Source organism: Apteryx rowi, unplaced genomic scaffold (genome assembly GCF_003343035.1).
Source record: "Apteryx rowi isolate R43461 unplaced genomic scaffold, aptRow1 scaffold_649, whole genome shotgun sequence".
Taxonomy (NCBI): Eukaryota; Metazoa; Chordata; class Aves; order Apterygiformes; family Apterygidae; genus Apteryx; species Apteryx rowi.
Genome location: NW_020450926.1, coordinates 358,397 through 374,135, shown reverse-complemented (window position 1 = coordinate 374,135; position 15,739 = coordinate 358,397). Strand labels below are relative to the sequence as shown.

The following is a 15,739-nucleotide window of genomic DNA, read 5'->3' as shown; positions in this document are numbered from 1 at the left end:
ACACACACACAGGCACATATATATGTGTGTGTACATATATATATATWTTTTTAAGTGTTTTAGTTTTTTGTACAGTATTGATTGTTAAGGCAAATTCATAGACATCAGCAACTCTCAATGCACTACATACCTCTCTTGACTGTTTGCTGCCTCCAGCAGCTTCTTCACAGGCAAGTTTGTTTCCAAGAGGTTGAGCCAATTAAAAAATTTTTCTGCTTTAATAAACTGATACCCCACTGATCACCTTAGAATACTCCTTTTGTGAATGAATATTATTTTAAACATAAACCCCCTAGCTCCCAAGAAGCAAGGAGCTAAAATAAAAACATTGATGAACGTTCAGTACGGAGCTGCTCTTTCATGTAATTATGCCTGCTGCTAATAGATTTCCATTAAAACCATGAACACAAGTTTTGTCAATCTATTACAAACGAGCGGTTGGAATATAAAATACCTCTGCAAGCAAGCCAGGTCTCATACTGAGCTCGGATAGTCAGATCCCAAGCCCTTTTTACTCCCCATAAAGGACAAGGCGGGCTGTGTTGCAACAGCTATTATCTAAGGCAAGTGCTGAACTTTCATCACTTGGACCCTAAGAAAAACTTCCTTGGGGCTCACCAACGAGCGTCCCTGGAAATAACGAGACTTGCGTGAGCACCAATTTCGGATTCTGTGCTCTAATGAAGGACTCACTGCATAAATTTTGCCAGTAACCAGTGCTCCCTGAGCTGCTGCAGCTTGCCTGAAGAGGTGAATGCATAGGTAATCTAGCTTGCACATTTCTGACAGAAATCTAGAAACATAAGGAAAATAAAAATTCTTAAAGAAATCTCAGCAAAACTAAGAGTGCACGCAATACTTTGAGTTTTGCTCAGAGAAGCTTTGTTTATTCCTCTTCTCTGCTAGAGAAAGCCCATGGTAAGTTCATACTAAAAGTTACAGAAAACATACTTCCATTTTTTGAGGTCTCCTTTTATTTAACCACTGCCCTACGCTGGAGCCTCTGTCTGTAGATCACACAATGCCAAAGCCATATTCACCTGCACATTGTAGTTAACTAGCTAGTTTAGTAGTTATCTAGCTTATAGACTGCGAACCTCAAGATACGGTAGATTTAGGGCTGAAAATTCTTTAGGTGAACTGGGATTTCTGAGACACTTTGGTGTATTCAGTCATCATTAAGATAGGTAAACATAGGTGTGTAAAACTGTAGACGTCTATATGTGAGCTAAGCTCCAAACTCCCATTAAATGCAATAAAGTACAGAGAGATAAGTATCGTGCCCTATGGCGGACACCGATTCAGGGGCCACCAAATCGCACCTCTGTGCCGCTGTCTGTATGACCTGAGCTTGATTCAGTTGCTTGCTCATAAATATCTATTGCCCTTTAAGATGCCCTAAAGTATCCCATGAGACTTGCATCTGCTACTGCAGGAGGGCATGAGTATCCCCGAAGTCTTGCGTCATATCCCCAGTCCTAGGCGAATGTCCTAGACACTACAAAATCTCAAACGGCATTTGACACCTAAGAGCAAGGAACTGAACTGAGCCTTAAATCTCTACAGATTTTAACAGGAGTGCAGAGGCCTAGCTCATCTGCTGACAACACTGCTTCGATACCTACATTTAAGGGCCTTAACCTTAAAAAAACAACAAAACCACAAAAACAAAACAAAACAAAAACCCAAAACAACCCCCCCCCCCCCACACACACACAGCCTGAAGTTGCTGAAAGGAGGCAGAGCAATCAGGTGTTCTTCCTTGAGCAGCATCTCAAAAACAAAACAAAACTCCAGTAGAAATACTCTAATTTATTTTTCTTCATAAAGAATGTTCTGTTTATGTGTTTACATAGCACTGGTTTAATTAACAGTTAATTAACCAACTGGCAGACAAGACTGAAGGAGACTGCTCGGATTGAGCTGCACATCCCATCCCACGATGCCAGCTGCGGGGAAAGACCCAAGATTAAGAGAAACTTCTCTTTATTACTCTCATTATCTTGCAAGTATAGCATTATTCAGCAAATATGATCATTTTTATACCAAGACAAACTCATTTGCTCTTACAACCACAATACGCATTCTTGTAGTGAAACATGAACAATTCCATTCTCCAAGCAAAACACCCAGAGCACAAACTTGGTCTTTTGCATACCAGACTGAATGCACCCTTGCTTAGATTTTGATCTCTCCGATTCCTTGCTCTCTTGCAGATTGGTTGTGTGACTGAGGACTACTTCATATTTCAGATGCTAATGCAGAGATAACACCAACTTTTAACATTTCAGAAAGAGGAACCTAGGACTGTGCAGAAGATTAAAACCACAGTGCTCCTCAGCGTGCAAGTTATACTTCCACACTGCCATCTTGTGTTGCTAGCATAAAATGAGTTTTGCTGAACTTTAGAGTCCAAAACATTCTACATGCTTTAGTGAGGATTGTAATATATAGATACAATATTCATAATATTTTTTTCCCCTGTCTTCTCCCCTCCAGAGGAAGGGGGGGGAGAAAGGAGCTTTTTTGCCCCCATTTGTCGTTTGAATTAGCAAATGCAGGTTTGAAGGAGCCCTGTTTAACCAGGGCTTTAATAAGGATGAGAAACTCAGCTCCAAATCTGTAAGGGTTTCAACTTCAGCTTTTTAACCCGCACTAACTTCAGTTAATCACAGGCAAGTAATTTGGACCAAATTAATGAAATAACTGATGTTGGGAAAATGAAATTGGAGAGCGTATGGAAATATTTGACGCTATTCAGGAAAAGACAGTTTGGCTCACAGCAAGTAACTCCAGGCTGCGGGACACCGGCTGGAGAGCCCTGACTCCAGCACACAGTGGGGAGCTGAGCTGAGCTTTGCCCCACTCAGCCCTTCGCCCCACGAGTGACTTCTGTGACCAAACAATTGCCAGGGACTGGGCAACACGTCGGGGCTCCAAGGTGCAATAGCCGTTGGGGCCACCTCAACTCTTCCCACAGCTTTGCTGCATGACACAGTGCAGGGAGAGGGGAAACGATGGACAGGCTGGGATAAATTCATTGAAGCCTTGAGGGTTGACCTGTGATTTTAAAACAAACAAACAAACAAACAAACAAACAAACAAACCTCCCGGTGTCTTTCAGGGGAGTGGGAGGCAAGGATGGGACAGGACTGGTCTAGAAATGGATCCTTAATTTATTCCCACAGTTTCAGAAAGATTCTTTTACCCTGGGGGAAAAAAAAGGCAGCTGTCCATAGTCCTACACCACCTACTATAAAAAAGGCTGAAAAACAACTAGTGTAGAGAGACATTTGCACCATCTCCCTTCGGCACATAATTTTATGTCCTAAACGAGAGCCAAAACTCCATAGCACCTAATTTGGATTCCTATTCTGAATGGCTCCAACAGACCAGATCTTCTTCCATAACCAGAGGAGAGGACCCAGCCTCTGGGAGAGCTGTGTGAGCAGACAGTGGCAATATCTCTCTGCACTTTGCATATTTGGAGACCAGAGTCTTCATAGCCTGGAGTCCTCATCTCTGATCTGAAATGTTACTTACTTACCACACTGGTGAAAACAAACAAAACCAAAAATCTTTACCAGTCCATTTCACAGGAGACACTTAACTGAGTACCAAGAGTCAAGGCCAAGCCAATCACTCCACAAAGGCAACTGAACAAGGAGCTTGGCAACTGTGTTGTGATTGGGCATTTCTAGATATTTATTTTTTTTAAAGCAACATTTAGAAATAATGTTTAGCACTCCTCTATTTGCAGGGAATTCTTTGGTAAAAGGCATAAAGTTCAGGGGAAAAGATCAACAAAGAGACACAAGGGGTTAATGAGCAAAGTAACTTCCTAGCTTTGCGCTCTTTTTATTTCTTAGGCCCACACTAATGCTACAGATTAGATCAGACTAGAATATTTAGTGATTAGATTAGATAGACAATTTAGTGAAGTGCATTTGATGAGAAGACCCACAGAGGAGAAGTTTCCCCACTCCACCAGAACGGTAGAGACACAGGCATAAAAGCCAGCTCGATCTCCCTGTGTTTCCCTCAGCTCTTGCACTACGATCCCTCCCTGGTCCCTGCGAGCTCCCTGTCAGTGTCCTTGCTCCCCGCGAGGCAGCAGCGCTGCGCCTGGCCTTGGCACGCCACACGCAAGTCGAAACCCATGGCCTCACCCTGCCCTCCTACCCGTCCCAGCAGTCCTCCTCATCTGCAAAACATGACCCCAAATTCCTCTCGTCCACACCCCACATTTTCCTTTCGGCTTGCAAGGATGGGGATGCAAAGGGGTATATATGTAACAGCGCATTAAATGATTTGGGAAAGCCACTGACCAAAGCAATTTGGGAGTCGCTGCTGAAAAACATAGCATGCATTCCTGTGGTGTTTTCAGAGGCAGCAGTACACAATCCAGGATATTTTCAGTACTTCATTTCTAACCACAGCAGAGAAATTTTGGGGAACTTCCACCTCTTCTGACCATAGTAGTTAAGGGATGAGCACACAGTTCAAAGAATCTCACCCTTGTATTAAACGCTGAAGAGAAAGAACATGAGGAGCTTGACAGTATCTACAAAATTTGAAGTCCAGTGTGAGTGAAAAAAGAAGAGCAAGAGCTATTGTTCTTACGCATATTTAAGGTGACATTTTAATCCTTTTATAAAAAAATGTTTTCCCAAAACAAAATTCCAACAAATTTTATTTTTTCAATAAATCACCTTATAGACATATTTTGCTGGATAGAAAGAAAAGAAACTTCTAATAAATGCACTATCAGAAAATTTATTTACAAATATACTGTAATTCAACAACCATCCTCCACTCAGTGTGTGGAGGAAAAAGTGATAGTTACATTTTTCAAATGGGAAGAAAAAGGAGAAATCTTCCCCTTCAATGGATTCCACAGAATATTACGCCATCACCACTGAGCAAACAGATTATACTTTGTATTTAAGTTTCAAAAAGCACTTAATTTTAGAAACCACCATATGAAAAGCAAACACATTGTGTGCATTTAAGTGCAGCTTCATATTAACCTAGAGAATTCACTTTCAGTATATGTCAAAAATAAAGACAGCAATTGTAAACATATTTATATTAACTATTTCTCTAACGCTCATTTCAAGAGCTCAGAAACAAAATACCCTCTTCATATACCATTGGAAAGTCATCTAGTTGATTATAAGCCTCAAAAATATTTTGAAGTTATTACTGAAAATATATTTATTCTCCCTTGTTCTTTCAGTACTTGAAGCTGAAAAGTGAAAGCATTTTCCCCAGACATTTCCTTACTGCAATTACTTTCTCATAAATAAAAATAGTTATATGAAGGATATAATGCATTGCTATGAAGACTAGACAAGCAGAAGTTACTCTTAGAAAAAAACACACATACACACAATATATATATTTATAGATCTACATCAGCAGCAATCACTTCTTCTTCTATCTGCAACAGTGGTTTCATATCTACATTTGCTTCACATGGAGGTTGGATGTCCAGCTGTTAGAGAGAGACAGAAGAAATTGTAATTAAATTCTAGTTACTGAAGCAGCTTAGTAACAAAAATTAAAATTTTCAAATTAAAAATTGACAGATAATGGTAATTCTCAATATCTACTGAAAATGCTAGCAGCAAAAAGGTAACACATTCTGGAATTAGCAAGTCAAATTTAATGAATAAAAATTTGGATTTAACCCAACTATACCACTATAAGTTTTTCAGGCCAAGTAATTTTTCATAGAATATGCACTTTACCAAGTTTTTCAGAGTTTTTTTTTGTATCAGCATGAAGACAGAGTCACTTTTTTTTTTCTTTGAATTTACCTTTGAACACAAATTAAGATTTGCTAAGCAGTTATAGCAATAAAAGCTTTTTATTTTCCTCTCTCTCTCAGCATACATTTGGGGACACTGAACAATGCATTGGTGTTTCACTGTAATAAAGTTAGAGGTATAAAACACTTGAACTAAAAATGAACAAAAATATGCAAAACCATCACACTGTAAAAATCACACAGTGAATATTAATAAACCTACATTTCATCAAACCTTTTAGCCAATCTGGTCATGTTCCAAACCAATTAATAATCAATCAGGTTGGTGCCTAATGCTAACTGCAAGCAAAGTAATCACACTGCAGACCAGTGCTGTGTTTTCAGTACATAATTTCACTACAATAATCACACAGTAGTTTTTTGGATTATTCAAATCACCAATTTCAATGACTTCATTTTGCCCTCGAGTTCCCACCCTCTAACTCATCCTTCCCTATGTTTGGAGGTGCCCACAGACCCAGGAAGATGCAGTCCTCAGAGAAGGGAAAAGAACCACTTCTCAAAAATTTACTTTGCTTCACTGCTGTGGCTTTATGGGCTGCAATATTAAAGGCTGACTAAATGGCACTTTATCCATAGTGTTTTTGTTTACTGCCAAAGTCCTTGACAAGGAATAAAAAAAAATTTCAGATTCTTTTCAGTTCCAGATTTATCCATCTCACCCAGCAACTACTCCCCCTCCCAGAAGAAAAGATAGACAAAGCTCAAATAACATGAGTAGGCTCCAGATTCAATGTCCTGTAAATATAAGTTCTTTAAATAGGAATACTTTGGCCCAGTCACGTTACCAACAATGAGATAAAATCTCCAAACAGTAATTCACAGAGATCTGGACCACCTCCAGAGGGAGGGGGGCGATTTTCTCCCTCCTCCTACTCGTCTTAGCAGCGTCCCTGCACCTCCAGTCAGCCTCTGTGGAGGCACTGTTAGGGTCAAGGAAAGGTGTGGGTTTTTTCACTTGTGGCCCAGGCACCACACAACTGTTTCTGAGCTTTCCGTCTTTCTTGAGGTTAAAGAGAGCCTGACAACAGCATCAGATGCAAAGCTGCTCTTTGAGCTGGCCTCCCTCAGCCAGCAGATGCCCGAGGTCCTGCTCCTCATCGCAGTCTGAGTAGCCAGTTCCCTTTGCTGCCTTCTGGGCCTCCATGAGCAAAACATGCTGGGCTCATGCAGAAGCATGCACAACTTTCCTAGCAAGTCATTTAGAAACCCTTTTCCTTAACTGAAGATTGTCATTCTGGAGAATTCTGTATTTGCTATATAAAAATAGAGCCATATAAAACCCCTGGGACCACTTCTAAAAATTAGGAGGTTGTCTAGCACCTTCCACAATAGGGGAGGGAGGGAGGGAGAAAAAAAAACACCTATTATTCAAAGCCTTAACATCATGCTCCAGTAAGTCCGAATTCTGTAAACTGTAATAAAGGAAAAGAAATTATACTGCATCTTTCAATTCAGATCTGTAAGTAAATCAATTCCCTGCTGACTTGTACTTAAATGAACAACCAATCACAAAGCTGTAATTCAAAAAATAATAGCATCAGAGAGAAAACAGCATTTTTGCCACCTGCACAGTATATCCTAATAGCTTTCCTGGCATGTTCTAGGATTTAGTTAAATACAAATTCAGATTATTTTTTTATAAATTAGACAATTTTTCAAAATGACTTCTCTGTTATCAAGATGAGCCTCTTCAGCAACTGACAACAACTCCTAGACACCACTTTCTCAGATCTGCAAAGAAAGCAGGATGACTGTACTACTTTGTCTGTTTGAAGCTGCTTAATAATAAGGTGATAAAACCAGTTACCAGCAAGTTAAAAGTCAAGAGTGACAACCTTATGAAAGAGGAACTGACAATCAAACATTTTTGAATCTATTCATTAATATACCAACTTAAATATGAAAGCTATTGACTGGCTCAGCTGTAAAAACACTTGAGGTTTTTACACTTCAGCACAAAACGCTTGAGCACAARGAAGAACTACAGTCATGCACGCTGCAGTCCGATTGCCTTACTTTTAAATCTGATATAGCAGTCGTTGCAGAAGAGCTCGTTGTTTCGGATCCTAACTTCAGCTCCAGAGCGGGATCCCCCGAGGTCACATCCACAGGCAACACACTGCATGATACACCAATAATTAGCAACTCCTTACAAAATACTAAAAAGAGAAAACATTACTCAAAAGCAGCTTGGATTAAAACTCAGAAAGCTTGAGCCATAAACCCACAACCACTAAAAGTAAACATGTAACAATTAGTAGATCAAAATGCAACCAGCCCTGAGAAAGGGCGATTTTAAGGCAATGACTGGACAACAAATAGCAGAGATACACAAACTAAACAGATATAAAGCAGAAGCTATTCAGAGATTAGTTCATTAAATCTAGTTTGAACTTCAGTTTCTCTGAAAACTAGAACTGGCTCAACATGAAAGAATTTGTTCTTTAGACAGCAACAGCGATTTTGGCACAGAGCACCTGGGTGTGCTACTTGCAGATTCCATGTGGCTCTATGCTGCAAGGCTCCTCAGCAATTTGGCACTCAAAGCAGCAAATACTCATGCACCCCCATTTTACTGGATTTTGCATCATTTTAACATGTTCTTCTCTGGAGAGAGGGGGCCAGTTTCATTTTTTCTTGAATAAACACATGAATAAACAGATTGATAACTTTCATGCTAACTATTTAAGTGTAGTGGCTGAACATACCTTTGCTATGGATATGAACCACCTCTGGAAAGACTCCAACTCAAAGTGTAACATTCTTCGTACTGAATTTACAAAGCAAAATGCTTGGCTGTCTACAGAAGGAGAAGCTGGCCTGCTTAAATGCGAAATTAATCTTTTGGATGGCAGTTTGTTCAACAGCTCATTAATCTTAAGAAATTTGGAAAAGACAAATTTGTAATTCTCTCCGCTAGGTCAAAACCTACTGATTGATCCTCTTGCACATAAAATATGTTCTGTGGAAAGGGAGTGAAGAATAACCTCCCCAGATTACTCCAGTCCCTCCTCCTCAGGTGGTCAGGAATAGGAAAAGCCTTGTAGTTCCTTGCAATTTTCTGGTTGACACATTTGAGCTGGTCACAGAGGGAAAATGTTCTGAACCAGACACAGAAGAGTCTTTCCTAAACCCATGAAGGAAGCAGGGTCGAAGAGGGTGTCCAAATCAGAGTCTAATGCCTAATCTAGTCCTGGAATAGGGCATCTAGCAATTCTTCTACATCTTTTTTAGATAGACATAATTCTTCCAGCTCTGTGTATGCCCCAAACTGGCCGAAAGTCACGTAACCATGTCTCAGTGCTGAGCATGAGCTAATATACCCAACTTCTGACCAGGGTTGATTAGCTCTAACCACAGCTTCTGGTTGGGTGCTGGGTTGTATCCAGTCAGTTTGAACACTGTCAGCATGCCTGTGCCAGGAAAACACCAGGTGAACACTGCTACCATCAGCTCAGCAGCATGGGGCAAAATAATGATCCAGCCCTTCAGCTAGAAGGGATTGGTCACTTTAGATGATTCAGTTGCCAACTAAATATTCAAATATCTCAGGCTTGAGATATTTTGAAAGGACCCGATTTCTCTAGGAGAGGTTGCTCAGCTCCTTCTGATTTTTTGCCGTCTATTCAAAGAAGAAAGAACTGTGAGATATGTCACACTTGTTTGCTCTGGCACTTGAGAAACAGCCCTAGAGTTGAGTGCTAAATGCCTGCAGATAGGACTGCCTCATGGAAATATGCCTGTAGCATGCTGTCAGAGTAAAAGGCAAAGCAGGTGATTAGTAGAGCCCCTGTGAGCATAACACTGAGTAGCCATGCGTGCTCCTGATTAGTTCCTGTTCCTTCATGGTGTTACTCTCAGCTCTCACCTTAAAGCAATGTAAATGATAACAAAGACCGAGAGACTCAATGATCATGGCTGCTCCTTTGCCCAGAACGTTATTACAGTATGAACAGATTTTCTTCCCACTGACTGACCTAGATACAGAATGAAAAATCCTTAAAAATCAGCTTGAAAAGGTTTAAAAGACAAAGAAAAGTTATCAAAGACTTTTTGAGATTAAAAACAAAAAAGCACAGAGAATACTGGTAACAAGTGGACTGTCTGACTGCTTGGGGAAAATAAGTTGAAAATGAGTATTCTGTACAACAGAACTGAAAGCTAGGGAAAGCTAAATTAAAGCTAATTTAAATGAAAGTTACATAGTAACAAATGAGAAAATTCTGTCACATTCCTGAGAGATGTTTCATTGCACAGAATGCCTTCCACAAATAAACCTAAAAAAGGATATTGTTAAGTTTGGAGAGTAAAAAACACACAGGTTTTTCTGCTCCTGCCTCACTTCTTATTTTGGGGAAAACATCTAAAGGCCGTATTTTAGCAAGCCTCCCCTGCCAAGTCCCACCATCTGCACCCTATTAGATAACAGGAGGCTAGTCCTGGACATAAAATATTATGTTAACTCTTTGAACGTATGCCATATGGAGATCAATTTCCATAGATCCACCAGGATGTTAGCAAATCAGAAAATGAAAGTGAGAACAAGATGAGCAAATATGTTTAAAAGGGTCATTTTCTTATGCTATAAAGAATGCAGGAGCCTAGCTTTAAAAAAATTGGTCAATTTATCAAGTGTCTGAAAATGCAAGAGCAGTGTTTACAGTGTTATTCTATATAATACACGTAATTGTGTGTGGATGATTCTCTACAGTCTTATCTCAAGGTACTTTTTAAATGTTTCAAGTGCATAAGACAGCAGTTATCTACCCTACCACAACTGAATTCCATTGTTATTTCAAAATACGTTGTAATTCTTGCTCTCCTTCCCAGATTAAAAACAACATCCTACTCTGTAATTCTCCAAGGTCATTGGTTATGAGCATTCCTGAGTGCTCCTTGAGAAGTTGTTGACCATATGCCAGAAAACAGGGGGGAGGAGAGATGAAGATGAAGGCAGTAAACTGTGGGTTTTAGGAATCTTTTGTTAAAAGAAGCCTAAGAAAATAAATGCCAGAAATGCCATCTGGAGAAGGCTTTTACTAATCATTTTGGTAATCAACAAATAGCTTGGAGACTGGTGATTTTTTTTTTTATTTTTTTAATAGTGTAAAGAGCAGTGATGACAAAGCCTGGGGAATTTTCTGAATGGCTGCAAGGAACAGGTAGGTAATACCAGCTCATAGTTCCAACATCCCTTTCAGTCAGAAAACTCAAGGCATTTTTACTTAACTTCTTAATTAAGGTTACAGATGAGAACACTGCTGTAGACCATGGTATCTATAGAGTTCGCTCTTCACCACAGACCAAGGTTTATACATTTCCAGCAGAAGGGCGCTACTGACCTGCTGTGCATCTGCGACCCTGGCTGGGAAGCAGAGATGGGTGACTGAGCCCGGTGGACAGTTTGGGACAAAGACGGGGCTCTCACAGAGCTGGCTGAAGGAGGTGCTTTGCTGGAGGAAGGAGTGCGCATATAGGCTCGGTTTGAAGTGGACACTGGACGACTGAAATCTTGACTAGATGACAGAGATGAGGAGGATGCGGACTGATTCATCCACGAATGATGCCTCCATGAGCTTGTTCTCGAAGAATCGAGATTGTCCAAAGACTCGCCCCTGTAATATAGTTACATATACAAACGTAAAGGGCAGTACAGCTGAACTAAAAGAGCCATATTCAGGGTTTTAAAAAAGGAAAACATTATCTTGGCATTTTAAAGATTTTCCAGCATGAATATTTTTGTTTGATCACCCTGAGCAATACTTTTAATACATTAATGTAAAGTGTTTCAGCTGCAAACTACCCTTTGTGTCCGGTGCCGGTCTCAGGGGAAAAACATGAGAGGGGTGAAAGAAAGGTGGCACTCAAGACTACAGAATAATGGCAAAATACTCTTCACTGTAGTCTTATCAGGGCAAACTATATCAAAATCTGTTGCATATCAACAGACCTCAGATAGTGGGTTTGTTTGTGTTTTCTCCAAGGGATACCAGTTTGAAAATAACAATCCACCCACCACTGGATAGTGACACTGTCTAGAAACAAGGTGTTGGCGCAACAGCCAAACGCTCCCATGACTGATAACTCGGCCTGTTTCCTAAGTGACAGACCCAACATTTACATGTTGTTTAAAGCAAGACACAAACTCTAGACTTTCCAAAATGATATTTCTATGTAAAAGACATATCTTCTTTAGCTATAATAATCAATTTCCACAATGAATTGTCATACTGAAATTCTTAAACACGGTTCTCAGTGACAAGGCGCACTATTGATTTCTGTTGCTRGTATATCAGCCAAGAAATAAGGAGTAATTTACAGGTCACAGAGTCACATCTCCACACTCAGTACTCGCAAAAATTGAATCCCAGCTATAACACTGGCTACTTTCTGTCTGTATGGCCATTCAGATTCCCGTACAGCATTTTACAGGCTGGATTTGTTTCTGTACTTTGCAATAAAAACAGAAGCTTTGAATAACCAAACAAAAATATCTAACGAGAGACAAAGTTCATTTTTAACATGATTCCTACCTCCTCATACTATTGCTGTACAGACTAATAGGCTCCTTATGTACACTGGAACTGCGCTGCCTAATCCAGCTGCTGTCCGTATGTAGAGATGTTTTCTTTCTCATTTCCTGAAGGATTTGTTGTCTCTCCAGCTCTGCTGCAGACAGGCCATGCTCCTTCTGAGGCCCCTTCTGTGACTCACTAGTGTTCCAAGACCTTTCCGAATATTTGCTGTGAGTACCTATTTGAACAACATGCAGAAACTTTGGCTAGACATCTTAAGGTACAAAACTAGATATCAAGCATCCAGTACCCTGGATATAGTTCCAGAAGCAGTAATTCTTCACCATATTCACAAGTTTTTCTAGTTCCCTTTTCACAGTTGGGTTTCAAATGACCAGTATCAAACTTCACAATACATCATTATTTATTACAAAAATGTTTTATTCATATTTCTATTAGTGTGGCCCTTTACATGAAGTTTAATTTATCTACAAATAGGTATTTCCTTTCACTTTTTGTGATAGGCTTTTTTAAAAGAGCATGACATGTTTTAGCTCTACAAGTTAGATTCTTCCTCTCCGATATCATAAACTGAAGCACACATAGAATATATAATTGAATGGTGGGATACTTTCTTCCCCTTTCAGAATTTATATTTTCTTTTTCTATAAGTTGTTCCTGTGTTCAGGAATTCTTTCCCTATTCAAGGTGCTAGACACATTGCTTAATCTTGATATGCTTATCTTGATACACACACACATATATTTATATTTAAATCTTACAGTTTTCTCTATTATTTGGATGCTATGTTAACTAGCCAGTGGAAGTGAGATTTATGGTGTAGAAGACCTTTTGAACCCTGCTTGAAATTTTGAAACGGGAAACAAACAAATCATCTTTCTTTAATATGAGTTTAGATGTTAGATGGCAGCAACTTTGTTGTTTTCTAAACATTATAAGTATCCTTTACAGTGGGACTATTGAATTGAGAAAATTACTCAGCAATAAGTCACTTCAATTTAAATTTCAATCCTTTTAAATACTGTTCTGACTACAGATTTTCTCTTGGTTTATTGCTATAGATTACCATTATACAATATGGTGAAAGTTTATTTTCTCATTAGTTTCAATGACCAAGCTTTAATGTGTGAAAGCACTACTGTCAATTCATAATATTTCCTCTAATACACCATTTATTTTCCTCAAACTCATACCTCAAGTTCTTTATATATATCCTTTGTCTGCTTTTGCTTCAGCTCATCTTGCCGCAGTCATCTATCCACTAATTTCTCATATTCACTGTCACCCATACTGTTTGTATATGCAAATCCACTGTTAGTACAAAACCTTTTCCATCACATTTTAGACACAGAAATAGCTTTTGAAAGTTTACTTCTGTAATGTATTTAGAAAATTGTTTATATACTTTCCTTTGAAAAAGCAGTAACATAACTGAAGAACACAACTCAAGAAAGGCAGCAGGATCTCGGAAAAAGCCACTGTGACAGTACCAAAAACTGACTTCTGGCTGTGTTAGTCCTACACTAACAGCAGTTAAAAACAGCTAACAGTTGTGCCAAATGCATGTCATCTTGGTATGTAGAGCTTTTTTATTGACAAAGCAAACACAGCATGAGAACGTACAACAATTTCAGTGCTAGATCTACAGGACAGGGTTTATCTTGTAAAGTTTCAGTCATCTAAAAGTTAGGCATCTAAGTTTCCTTCRTAATCACTGCTAAGGCACTCAAGAGAGTAGCTAATCATATTTGCCTTAGACCTATCTGTTGACTGTATCAATTTTCTCTTCCTGTTAAAAATTCAGTAAATTGTGCCATGTTATGAATTTGAAGCCAGTTTCTCGGTTTCAAATAGTTCAGAAAGAAACAGAACTCCTTTGTTGGGCCACAACTTCAACAGCAAAGCTATGGATGGCTGCACAGCAGCATTTTTGCACATATAACACTGGCTGCATAAGCGTGTATAAAGGGAGTCTTGTGCTTTATCTACAGGTAAATGATACATAACCAATTTGATGCGGCTATCAAAAAGATCTTTGACAATTAATCTTGTTAGGATGACTACTTCTGTTGCTAGACCAGTTTCCAAGAAAGATACATTTAAAAAATAGTGGAAATTAAACAGTACTTACCATTTCTGTTTGCTGTGACTTCATCCAGTTCTGAAGTTGACTTGGACTTATTCCTAAAGATATAGAAAACATTCATTTCTCTATCTCAACTAGGAGACTCTGTCATGAACAAAGATCTCACCACTCTGGATTATAGATACCCAGCCCTTCCTTTCACCAGCCCTCTCAACAACAACTTGCAATGTACTTAAAACAAGAGACAAAGAAACAGACAAAAGGACAACAGGATATTAAGGGGGGAAAAAGACGTCAATATTGGCCACAGATAATTACATATTAAAGACTTGTGAAAGTTCCCAGCTTCAGCTATAAGGGAACAAGCATTGTACTTTATTGAATACAAACATGCAAGAAACACAGTCCCTTCCCTATGGAAGCTTTGTAAAGACTATAGTCAGGTGATAACTTTCAAAGCAGGCATATAAAATAACCTAACTTTGTGAGAAACTGAAATCATACTTCAACAGTGCTACTAGACTGTCAGCAAAGCACGTCCTCAAATACTGCATGCCAATTGTTCTTGGGAATTTATTATTCACTGATTATACCCAGCAGCATCATTTTTTAAATTGGCTTTAGCCAAGAAAAGCCACTCAAAAATATGCAGGAAAGCATATGGCAAACAGCTGGTTTGCTGACAGTATAGAAGGGAGCTTTAGCAACACCTTTCTGCTACCTTATTAGCCCTAAATAACACAGCCAGTTTCTCGGTTTCAAATAGTTCAGAAAGAAACAGAACTCCTTTGCTGGGCCACAACTTCAACAGCAAAGCTATGGATGGCTGCACAGCAGCATTTTTGCACATATAACACTGGCTGCATAAGCGTGTATAAAGGGAGTCTTGTGCTTTATCTACAGGTAAATGATACATAACCAAATTGCATCAAATTTCCTGGTCCCCCCAGTTCTAGCTATCTGTTGTACAGTGCCAATCTACTGTTTTACTCATTTGAGAGGACACAATTGCACAGTTGTTTGTAGTGAACAGGACTTCCAAAGAGCAGGGCACCCTGGTCCAGGATGATTTGAGCACCTGAGCCTCCTCCTCATATACATACGTATGTATTTAAGAGGTAACTGTTTAATGGAGGCAACTTTCTAAAGTTAGATTTAGATCTTCCAGATCTAAACAGATCCTTAAGTTGTACCCTGTAAATTTGGGGATTCCTCTTAATACAGAAGGGCATGCTGATTCGAACTATAAGAATGGAATAAATATGCAGTGGAGATTATCAT

General features: G+C 39.3%; 1 protein-coding gene across 9 annotated transcripts in view; it reads right to left on the bottom strand.

Moving 5' to 3' along the window:
- Nucleotides 1-4,676: 4,676 nt before the first annotated feature.
- LMO7 (LIM domain 7) overlaps nt 4,677-15,739 on the bottom strand; it is a 100,319-nt gene continuing 89,256 nt past the window's right edge. For all 9 annotated transcript variants that reach the window (XM_026084607.1, XM_026084608.1, XM_026084611.1 and 6 more), the window contains 6 exons: nt 14,504-14,556; nt 12,370-12,589; nt 11,179-11,451; nt 9,705-9,813; nt 7,853-7,955; nt 4,677-5,497 (listed from right to left, as the gene is read on the bottom strand). In XM_026084607.1, coding sequence (XP_025940392.1) covers nt 5,475-5,497; nt 7,853-7,955; nt 9,705-9,813; nt 11,179-11,451; nt 12,370-12,589; nt 14,504-14,556 — 781 coding nt within the window. In that variant the 3' untranslated portion in view covers nt 4,677-5,474. The remainder of the gene's footprint in view (nt 5,498-7,852; nt 7,956-9,704; nt 9,814-11,178; nt 11,452-12,369; nt 12,590-14,503; nt 14,557-15,739) is intronic.